We start from the raw sequence: 12271 nt of genomic DNA on the forward strand, positions 1-12271 counted from the left end.
AGCTTCTGTGCCGTTAAATTTCTCTGTGATTTCCCAGCCGCAAGCTGCAAATAAACTGAAGCAGCTCATCGTAATCGTACATTTCCAAACTGGCCCGTCGCATTTTCTGAGAAAGTCATAATTTTGGATCATTGTGCAAAGAATTTCCAGAGCAGCATCAAATCACAATTGCATCAATGCAATAGAGTGCAACAAAACAAATGGCCCATTCTTTGATGTAAAGTAAAATGAAGAATGTAGAGGAGAATGTATTTAACAATTTCATTCCATGTTTCTCTTAAGGTTTTAAATATTTAAATACTGATAAAATCACGGTGCTCCAACATCTATATTTGTATCCTGTTCCGACTCACAATGGGACGAAAACGTGCATTGAGAAATAAGTTTTATTGGTAATATTCAAAACAAGGCAGTTTGGTGTGTTATGAAATAAATTTAATCATATGTTTTTGTATCAGTGGTTACAGTGGAAAAGTAAATTCAAGCAATGAGAAAATATGTAGAATTAATGACATAGCAACTGGTTATTCATCCCTAATGATCCAAGCTTCCATCCTATTTGCCATTTCCCACCTGTTCACATCCTTTTACTCCATTACCCATCACATATGTATCAAGCCTCTAAATTTAAAAAAAAGCCAAAGCTCTTGTTTCAACTTCTTTCATTCACACCACTCTACTTTAAATTGCCTCAAAATTCTTTATTTGACATTTATGTCTCCAGTACAAGCAATTTGCAATCTGCAGATTGGACTCAAGACTGCAATTAAAGTAATTATTTCATTACAAAAACGTTTGTAGACTTGAAATTAAATCAGTTAAAATTATATGCCAGAAACAACAGTTAATAAGAAAAGTGTGCTAAGAACTAACCTGCCAACATAAACTAACACTATACTTTCTGGAACCATCAAGGTAGACAAACACACAATGCATGTGGTATGCAACTTGGACACTTCATGTGTTTAGGAGCAGAGTAGTAAGCATGCCTGGGATTGAACCACTCACACTGCCATTTAGTCTAAGCCACAGAGAACTTAATACATCTGTAACCAAAATGACCAATAGTATTGTTTGGTCTTGAGACAGATCACTTATCATAACAATACTAAAAAAGAATTCTGGAATATTGTGTCCTTACTGTGATGGTAAGTTGCTGGTTGTGCTGGAAAGCCATTCTGCTGTGTTGTTTGCTGAGGCCCTGCGGCAATTTGTATTAGTCCGTCATTGTGGTTCACTGGCAACATGTTACTTGGCTGACCTAAAGAAATAAAATGGAATGTAAGACTAAACCCCAGGAGGCAGAGCGATGGTAGAGACAATCAGATCAGGGAAAATTCCAGTGATGCACATTCAGCAACATTTTTAAAATTAGACCAATTTTATTCAATTTTTCAAAAAATATGTTGTCCAATCCATTAATACATTTTCAAAATTATTTTTTTCCTTCACCAAATTTTAAAACACTGCGACTGCCACGGTTGTGAGAAATCATAACAACATATAGTTCCAATTATACTCCAGAAAATGTACTTCTTGATACAATTTGGCTTTTGGGCTCATGTACAGTTCTTGTGGAAGAATTGACATGAGATAATGTGATTTTACTGGCAAAAGGAGCAACCCAAATATTGAAAACCGTAAATAAAAACCATTGAAAATTCACAGGTTACTCTGAATCTGGAGGAAAAAATTACAATTGTAAAAATCCAGCAAATTCTTATCATTTCAGAACTTTAAAAATGATTTTATCCAATCTATTAAATTTTACCTAAAAAATCTGTACTGGGCCAAACGGTCTATTCCTATGCTTTATGTCTTTAAAATCTTAACAAAGATATTCCTGGTCTGTTGACTTTAAAACAGCATTTCTTGTTTTCATTTCAGATTTGCAGCAATTGCAGCTTTTTAATTTTAGGTTGTTCACACCACTGGATTCCATTTTAGATGAGGACATTCCATGGCTTACTTCCAAAATTTAGATGGTTTCTTTCAATTAATTCATCACTTTTTTTTTTTTAAATCTGGGTGTAGGGAATTGGAAATTAGAAATATTTTTGAAAATTCTTCTATATCTGGTTAAGAAATAAGTGAAGAATTACATTAGATGATGATTTAAAATGTTCAATATACCATGTAACAATTACATAATTTTCCACTTTTCATCTGCTTGTTGAAAGTTGAATAAACTGTCTATTCTACTGTACTAAGAACCATATTTTTTTCCAATCACAGCCAAATTTATTTTATGGCTGCACCAGCGGGAATTTGTATTCATTTTTATTGAACTGATCAACTGAGATGTTATGGTTCATTGAATCAATTAAATGTATTGACGAATGGTTTAAGAATGCCACCATTCATATATTTTTGGTGAAATAATGACCAGAGATCATGGAAGAAGGACAGAGAAGTTTGAAACAAAGCTTTCAAAAATATTAACACTATACTTGGATTAAAACCAGGCGATGATCTTGTGTAAAAAGGGGTCAGTCAACCTCTATTGAGAGAACTATAGTTCTGTGTACAAAAACAGAACAAAAGTTAAAATCCAATTGGCATCATGTCATATATCTGCCACAGAAACCTTCCTCCTTTGATGGAAAGGGGAAAATATGGTTCCCATAATGGCAGCCCAACCTGTATCAGTGTTATGTTCTCTTGGTAAGGGTGTTCGTTGTTTGCCAATTAAAAAATAAATGGTATTTGACAGCAAAAGATAGTCAACACAAATTCAAACCATTTTGCATTACATAAATGGGTTCAGGAAATAAATGTTACTTTTGCCATTGTATCTTAAAAATTTATTTAGCTGTAAGCTATGAGCTAAGAAATGTTGCTGATACTATTAGTAGATATTTCTATAAGGCAGGCCTTGCAAGAGAGAAGAGAGTTGACATTCCTATCCTATATGGAGCTTGTGATAGCAATTTGGAAATCTTTTCCACAAACAACTGACTGCAGTTCGCCGAAAATGTTCAAATCACGGGGGGGGGGGGGGGGGGGGGGGGGGCCTGTTTGGTTGAGTAGTCGCTCAAAGAGTCGTACCTTTTTCTGGTCGCCGCTGGATTTTCAACGTTTTGAACATTTTCGGCGACCTGCTACGACTATGACGGGTGCTGGCAAGTCACCGAAAAAAATCGTGTAAGTGGGACTGGCCCTTTATACTAAGTCTGAGCATGATAGATTTATTCTGCTCTCATTTCCTGCAGAGCAAAAATAGAATTACACTTGGCCTCAGTTTCTACCTCACCAGCCTCCATACAACACACAATTTCTGCCAGCTCCAACACGGAGCCCACTGTTTTATAAACCAGCACCTGCAGTTCCTTGTTTCTACTCTATAAATTGAGTGACTGCTTTGCTGAGCACCAGCATTCTGTTCTATTACATTTCCAGTTGACTTTTTTCTCTCCACTCCATATTTCCACCTGATATAGCAGGTATTTAAAACATGTGTATGCTAACGCAATCTTAGAGTTATAATTAAAATATAATTCAATAATATCTTTGAGAATAATGAGGAAAATAAAAAATAAAAATTATTCAATTTGCAGACCCCTAAGCCATTATCAGCTCACAAGACAGTTAGATCAATCCCAATTCCAGTGAACATGTATATCAGGAAGACTGATACCTTTCTGCAAAAGTACTACGTCATCTGGAAATTGGTTTTATCAACGCATCTAAAAGATAAAGCCTACTTTAGCTGTTTCAATAAATATAACAGAATGCTAACTATATGAAGTCCAATTACAAACACTTATGCAGAAAGTGAATCAACGATAAATAAATGCCAATTCCAGGGGTCGGCAACCTTGTTCTGCATAGGGGCCGAACGCATGTCTGTGAGAGGATGGCGGGCCACATCTATCACGTGCACACATGGATCCCGCCCCCATCACGCCTCGGATGGCAGGCAACAAATCACTTGTCGCATCGATCATGCCCCTTCGAGGACGCCACCCGGAGCACCGGCCAAAGATCATTGAGCGGAGCAAGATACTCCACTATGCAGTATATGCACTATGCAAAATATGCAGTATCAACAATGCCAACCATTTGCACGGGTTTGTAACTGAAGGTGCAGGGTACAAAGGCAAGGAGGTTGTGTTGAACTTTATTAAAACATTGATTTCATTAAAGCTGGGATATTGGGCACTGCACTGTACAGCGCGAAAGCACGGCAGAGAACGCAGACAAGATTTACTAGAACAATGTAGGAAGGAACTGCAGATGCTGGTTTACATCAAGGTAGACGCAAATTGCTGGAGTAACTCAGCAGGACAGGTAGCATCTCTGGAGAGAAGGAATGGGTGACGTTTCGGATCGAGCCAGTTCTTCGGTTTTACATACCGTATTTCCCGGCATTGAAGACGCACCCCCATTTTGAGTTGCTAAATTTTGAAAAAAGGCTGGCTGGACACGATCAAGGGTTTAGTTTAGCGCACAGGTCGGCTGGCAGGTCTGGCTGCCAGGCCTGGTCGGCTCGCTTGCCCCAGGTCTAGCTGTGACACCCAGGTCGGCTGCGTGCCCCGCGAATGGCTGCAGTTCCCAGATCGGCTCGCTTGCCCCAGGTCTGGCTGTTACGCCCAGGTCAGCTCGCTTGCCCCAGGTCTGGCTGCAGTTCCCAGGTCACCTGCGTGCACCGGGACTGGCTGCAGTTCCCAGGTCACGAAAACTACCGGGAAAAAACAGAGTGCTGGAGGAACTCAGCGCTCACCAATCCAAGACAGGTGCAGGAAAAAAAATACGCCTGCTGGCCGCAATCGTTCCGGGGCACGCTGAGCAGCAGGCACCGCAGCCGCTGCAACTATACTTTTAGATGCGGGAACAAATATATATATATATATACATACACATATCTATATTACTAAAACTCTGTTCTTGACCGGTTTTGGCGATCTGTGCTGCGATTTCCGAGAGAACGCCGCCATCTAGGGCCGTCATTTTTGGCCACCTCGCTCAGAGCCCCCCTCCGCCGCATGTGTGCCGAGGATTTTTCCAGTCGATGAAAAATGACAGAGATATTAATGATTTTACAAAATTCCCCATTATCTCTGCTGCCCCCGCTGGCGGCAGGGGGGATGGACTATAAAACCAGGAAGTGGTGTGCCTCAATTAGTCTGCAAGTTGGAGGAAGGCAGAGGGTCACGTTTCTCTGAGCTGTGAATAACACTGAACACATGTCCACACAACTGTGAGTAAGTACCCTTAATGTGGTTTGAAAATGAAAATATGGTTAAAGTAAAAAAGCACTGCCTGCAAATGATTCTTTGGGGGGTTTGGGTTGAAATAAAAAGGCACTCTCTCTCCCCCCCTCTCCCCCCATCTCCTCTCCCTCTCCCCCCTCCTCCCCCCCTTCCTCAACCCCCTCTCCCCTCTCCTCTCCCCCCCCTCTCCTCTCCCCCCTCTCTCCTCCCCCCTCTCCTCTCCTCTCCCCCCTCTCTCCCCCTGTCCTCAACCCCCTTTTCCCCCCTGTCCTCAACCCCCTCTCCTCCCCCCTCCCCTCCCCTCCCCCCGTCCTCAAACCCCTCTCGCCTCCCCTCCTCTCCCCCCTCCCCTCTCCTCTCCCACCCCTCCCATCATCTCCCCCCTCCCCCCCCCCCCTCTCCTCTCCTCCCCCCATGTCCCTCAACCCCCTCTCCTCTCCCCTCTCCTCCCCCCCTTCCTCCACCCCCTCTCCCTCTCCTCTCCCCCCCCCTCCCCTCCTCTCCCCCCCCTCCCCTCCTCTCCCCTCCCCCCCTCCTCTCCCCTCCCCGCCTCTCCTCTCCTCCCGCCCCTTCCTCCCCCCCCTCTCCTCTCCTCCCCCTGTCCTCAACCCCCTCTCCTCTCCCCCTCCTCACCTCTCCCCCTCCCCTCTCCCCCCCTCACTTCTCCCCCCTCTCTCTCACCCTCTCTCTCTCCTCCCCTCCACCCCCACCTTTCCCCTCTCGCCCACCCTCGTTCTTCTCCTCCTCGCCACCCCCTCTCCCTCTTGCCCCTTCTCTCTCTGCCCTCACTCTCTACCCCCCCCTCCCCCCTCTCTAGATGTGACTGCAAGTTGGGGGCTATGCGTCAGTAGATAAGGTGGTTATGGGGTAAAAGGAGCAAATTAATAATATTAATATAATATCAAGGGGGGTAATTAGCGTGAGTGCGGAGGGGGGGATAGTTAGTGTGTGTGACGCTGCATGCCGCCTCCCCCCCCCACAACCGCACGTTGGGGGAACAGACCCAACGGGTCTGCACTTGGTCTAGTATATATATATATATATATATATACAACCGCGGGCCGGATGAATGCGGAAAAAAAAATCCGCCTGCGGGCCGGATGATTTCGGGTTATGGCCGTAGGTTGCCGATCCCTGGTCTAGCCAATATTGCCTTAAATAACCTTTAAAAAGTGTCTTCCAAAACGTGATTATTGAACTGAGAACATAAAATAAAATGCAACCCCTTATGCCAACTCTGACAATCAGAAAGACCACGATAGACCTAATATTAGAATTCAATTTTCCATCTGATCTGCATACCCTGATATAGTACAAAATATTTCGCAGCTTTGAATATTCTTAATGTACTGGACCAACTTTATGCAGAGCAGTTAAGCTCTGCTCTCGCTCCTCACTTGTTGTCTGATCAGATGGGCACTACTAGGGTTCTCTGGTTAAAATATATTTTCTCTGCAAACACCACCACCCCCACCATCTCAGAAGAGTTAAAGGAAACACAGTAACACAATTAATTTTACTTCTAACAAAGGAAGTGATTAAAAAGCCAGCCAGTAGCCTGAAAATTGTCTCAGATTTCCAAAATTAATTGCTGTTTGGACGAAATCTAAATCATTTCAGATTGCAGATTGAAGCACAATATAGAGCATAATTGAACATTTAAAACAGATGATGGTAGGTATAGAAAATTCCTTATTTCATGAAATACATTAAAGTTTTTACTAAACATTACATTGAAATCTTACAATAATAATCAACACTTTACTTACTTGTGGTAGCAACAGGAATGCTGGGGAAATTGGTGGTGTTCGGAGTACTCGGCTCTGCTGGTGATAACATGGCTGGTCCACTATATGTTTCAGTTGGTTGCCTGGTGCTGGGTGGATGCTGAATAGTTTGCAAAGAATGTCCTTCAGTGCTCAACAGAGATGGTGGCCCTTCAACTTGCACATAATCATTTACAAATTCATCTTTAACTAATAGGCTTGTTTGACCTGGAATCAATGGAAAAATAATTAAGAACCTGCACGACACACTCAGTACTTTCTGTCTGAGAACAGAATCTTTCACATTAGTCACCATTTAAGTAAGAAGGTAAATATGCTTCCTAACCATCCTAAAATCAGTCAACTCTTCAGATTATAAATGCCCAGCTCCTGAACATTTGTCACCCTGGCCACAAACTCTTTGAATCACTTCTCTCTGGAAGGCGACTCCGGACTGTCAAAGCTGCCACCACCAGACATAAAAACAGCTTTTTTCCACCAAAAATCTGCACCCTCCTTTTGCTCTGGTATTTTATTTATTTAATCAATAATGTTTTATGTATCATTCTTAACTGTCACTGTATGTCATGTTGTCACCTGCGGGCAGAGCACCAAGGCAAATTCCTTGTATGTGAATACTTGTCCGATAAACATAAACTTATTTTACTTATTCTTATACCAAAGAGTCGCAACAATTGGGGACTGGGTTGAGCCGAGCAGAGCTGGGAACACTGAACAGATTCTTTCTCTTCCTGCACTTGCTCTCTCTACGGCCATTGCCACTTGTGTGATCCTGTTCCACATAAATGTTGTTAATTTCTAGCATAAAAAAAATCATGTTACGAACATTTCTCAGAAATTGAAACTTTTCGTAACCAAGGGCATGCCTGCATCTGTCTCCATGAGCTGTTCAAATGCTACAGCTCATCTGCATAATTATCTGTGCTCCCACATCTCATTTATTCTAGCATACAATTCTAAAAGGAATGATGATCAGTAGATACCTCTTCAATGTCCAAAGAGTCCATATATCAACAATATGTATGAGAACATACAAGAAACGGTTGGTAAGTTTGCAGATGACCAAATTGGTGGTATCGTATATAGTGATAGTACATCGCCTTCCATAATGTTTGGGACAAAGACCCATCATTTATTTATTTGCCTCTGACCTCCACAATTTGAGATTTGTAATAGAACAAAATCACATGTGGTTAAAGTGCAAATTGTCAGATCTTATTCAAGGGTATTTCTATACATTTTGGTTTCACCATGTACAAATTACAGCTGTGTTTATACATAGTTCTCCCATTTCAGGGCACCATAATGTTTGGGACACATGGCTTCACAGGTGTTTGTAATTGCTCAGGTGTGTGTTTAATTGCCTCCTTAATGCAGGTATAAAAGAGCTCTCAGCACCTAGTCTTTCCTCCAGTCTTTCCATCACCTTTGGAAACTTTTATTGCTGTTTATCAACATGAGGACCAAAGTTGTGCCAATGAAAGTCAAAGAAGCCACTATGAGACTGAGAAACAAGAATAACACTGTTAGAGACATCAGCCAAACCTTAGGCTTACCAAAATCAACTGTTTGGAACATCAAGACGAAAGAGAGCATTTGTGAGCTTACTAATAGCAAAGGGACTGGCAGTCCAAGTAAGACCTTCACAGCTGATGACAGAAGAATTCTCTCTATGATAAAGAAAAATCCCCAAACACCTGTCCGACAGATCAGAAACACTCTTCATGACTCGGGTGTGGATTTGTCAATGACTACTGTCTGCAGAAAACTTCATGAACAGAAATACAGAGGCTACACTGCAAAATGCAAACCACTGGTTAGCCGCAAAAATAGGATGGCCAGGTTACATTTCGCCAAGAAGTACTTAAAAGAGCAACCACAGTTGTGGAAAACGGTCTGGTGGACAGATGAGACGAAGATTAACTTGTATCAGAGTGATGGCAAGAGCAAAGTATGGAGGAGAGAAAGAATTGCCCAAGATCCAAAGCATACCACCTCATCTGTGAAACACGGTGGTGGTGGTGGTGGTGTTATGGCCTGGGCATGTGTGGCTGCTGAAGATACTGGCTCACTTAACTTCATTGATGATACAACTGCTGATGGTAGTAGCATAATGAATTCTGAAGTGTATAAACAAATGCTCAAGTTCAAACAAATGCCTCAAAGCTCATTGGACGGCGGTTCATTCTACAGCAAGGAAATGATCCCAAATATACTGCTAAACCAACAAAGGAGATTTCAAAGCTAAAAAATGGTCAATCCTAATTGAGCATGCCTTTAATATGCCCCCCCCCCCCCCCCAACATTAGGAAAATTTTTCCGGCATCTAGCCTGTCCAATCCTTTAAGAATTTTATATGTTTCTATAAGATTCCCTCTCATCCTAAATTCCAGTGAATATAAGCCCAGTCGATCCATTATTTCATCATGTGTCAGTCCCGCCATCCCGGGTATTAACCTGGTGAATCTACGCTGCACTCCCTCAATAGCAAGAACGTCCTTCCTCAAATTCGGAGATCAAAACTGCACACAATACTCCAGATGTGGTCTCAGCAGGGCCCTGTACAACTGCAGTAAGACCTCCTTGCTCCTATAATCAAATCCTCTTGTGATACATAGACCTTCGCTCAGCTCGCCTGAACCTACCTGATCTCCCAGTAGTCGGACACTTTAATTCTCCATCCCATTCCTACACTGACCTTTCTGTCCTAGGTCTCCTCCATTGTCAGAGTGAAGCTAAACGCAAATTGGAGGAACAGCATCTCATATTTTGCTTGGGCAGCTTACAGCCCAGTGGTATGACTATTGATTTCTCTCACCTCGGATAGCCCTGGCATTCCCTCTTTCTCTATCCCTTCCCCACCCAAATCGCACTAGCTTCTCATTATCACTCTACAAATAGCTACCAATGGCCTGTTTCCTTTATCATCGTTAGTTTTATGCATATATTTTATTCATTGTTCTTTATCTCTCCACATCATCATCTATATATCTCGTTTCCCTTATCTCTAACCCGTCTGAAGAAGGGTCTCGACCAGAAATGTCACCCATTCCTTCCCTCCAGAGATGCTGCCTTTCCCGCTGAGTTACTCCAGCTTTTTGTGTCAATCCATTCGCTATGAAATCCAACATCCCATTTGCTTACTTCACTGCCTGCTGTACCTGCAAGCTTACTTTCAGTAACTGATGTACAAGTGTGGAAGTTAAAAAGATTTAACTTACAAAATGGATTCAGCTGAAACTAAGACAAGCTATTACCTTCTCCTATTAAATTGTAAAGCTAGCAAAAAGCACTAACCCTTGCTTTCAGTACATTAACAAGGCCAGCAAACTGGTGATGTTCCCTTTCTAATAACATAAGGGAGATAACAAGCACAGCTTTATGAACGTCTCCTCTATAATATAAACATTGAGAGAGAATTCGGACTATAAGATTATAATGTGCGTCATAAGTAGAAAAACACAAAATGCTTGTTCTGCAGAAATATAACCTTCTCATATAACCATATATGGCTAACCCTTCCTCTGTCAGAAGAACCTGCCAATCTTAAGGATCGGTCAATCTTAAGAAGCAAGAGGCTGTGCTATGCTTTGTAGATAAGGTATAATTGAATCGTCGATTATATATATGAACTGAGATCATTGTCCCTTTGTGTGGGGATGTGAAATCTGTAGAGTCTGTAATCTGCATACAATAAAGAGTTTTACCACACACAACTGGCGAAATAAAGATTGTACTGCTTTATCACTGATTTTATTTGCGTTTTTGTCTGTTTAAGAACATTAAACCACAACACAAGGACACCCAAATCTCATTGCACCTCCCCTTTTTCCTAATCTGTCCATTCAGATTCACCATTCAGTCTGAAGAAGGGTCTCGACCCGAAACGTCACCCATTCCTTCTCTCCAGAGATGCTGCCCATCCCACTGAGTTACTCCAACATTTTGTGTCTACCATTCAGATAATAATCTACCTTCTTGTTCTTGCCTCACATTTATCCATATCATACTGCATGTCGAACATTCCATGTTCCAAAGATACAATGGCACCAACCCCGATTTTTCCTCTCTCCCACATCGATGACTGCACTGGGGCTGCCTCCTGCACCCATGCTGAACTCATGGATTTCATTAACTTTACCACCAACTTCCACTCTGCCCTCAAATCCACATTGACCACCTTGGACACCTCCCTGAAGAAGGGTCTTGACCCGAAACGTCACCCATTCCTTCTCTCAAGAGATGCTATTGAGTTACTCCAGCTTTTTGTGTCTTTCTTCGGTTTAAACCAGCATCTGCAGTTCCTTCTTACACAACTCACTCCCCTTTCTTTATCTCTGTCTCCATCACCAGGGACAGACCATCAACTGGCCACTACAAACACACCAACTCCTCATTATATTGTCCACACCTCCTCCCACCCTGCATCTTGCAAAGGATACTACCTCCTACTCTCAATTTTGTCCGTGTATGCCGCATCTGCTCCCAAGTTGAGGCTTTCTATTTGAGGACATCGAAAATGTTCTCTTTCTTTAGTAATGTTGTTTCCCCCTTGCTGTCATAGATTGATACCTCACCCGTGTCTCCAGTAAGTCCCATAGCTCGCTCCCCCTCCCTCAGACAGAACAAGGATAGAGTCCCCATGGTCTTCATCTTTTTCCCCCACCTGTTTCTTCATCCAACATATCATTCACCAACATTTCTGTCACATCCAATGTGATACCACCATCAGTTACATGTTCCCATCCTCATCCCTTTCTGTGTTCCGCAGAGACCACTCCCTCCACAATACATTCCGCAGAGACCACTCCCTCCCCAATTCACTCATCCTTTCCTACTCAAAACACCCTCTCACTAGATACTTTCTCTTGCAACTGCAGGGGATTTAACATCTGTCCCTATGCCTCACCCTCCCTTCCATCCAGGGACCCTAGCAGTCCTTTCAGCTAAGACAGAGTACACCTCCTCTAACCTCATCTACTACATATGGTGTTCATGCTATAGACAAAACATTCAATTTTTTATGTTTCTTTTGTCTTTTACATAGACAGGTAAAACACCACCACCACCACCACCACCCTGTGAAATACTTCTAATATCTACCTTGCCAACGTTGTGGGCCACAAGGCCTAAAATCAGGTTTAGCCAGAAGGTGGTGAATCTGTGGAATTCATCGGCACAGATGGCCATGGATGCCAAATCATTGGTCGCTTACAACCAGAAAGGTTCTAGATTGGTAAAGACGTCCGAGGTTACGGGCAAGCAGGAGAA

General features: G+C 42.5%; 1 protein-coding gene across 2 annotated transcripts in view; it reads right to left on the reverse strand.

The window, feature by feature from the left end:
- The window catches only part of smad4 (SMAD family member 4), an 87405-nt gene that overhangs the window by 26801 nt on the left and 48333 nt on the right, over positions 1 to 12271 (reverse strand). For both annotated transcript variants that reach the window (XM_033033488.1, XM_033033496.1), the window contains 2 exons: positions 6983 to 7207; positions 1142 to 1261 (listed from right to left, as the gene is read on the reverse strand). In XM_033033488.1, the coding sequence (XP_032889379.1) occupies positions 1142 to 1261; positions 6983 to 7207 (345 nt within the window). The remainder of the gene's footprint in view (positions 1 to 1141; positions 1262 to 6982; positions 7208 to 12271) is intronic.

Source organism: Amblyraja radiata, chromosome 1, assembly GCF_010909765.2.
Source record: "Amblyraja radiata isolate CabotCenter1 chromosome 1, sAmbRad1.1.pri, whole genome shotgun sequence".
Taxonomy (NCBI): domain Eukaryota; kingdom Metazoa; phylum Chordata; class Chondrichthyes; order Rajiformes; family Rajidae; genus Amblyraja; species Amblyraja radiata.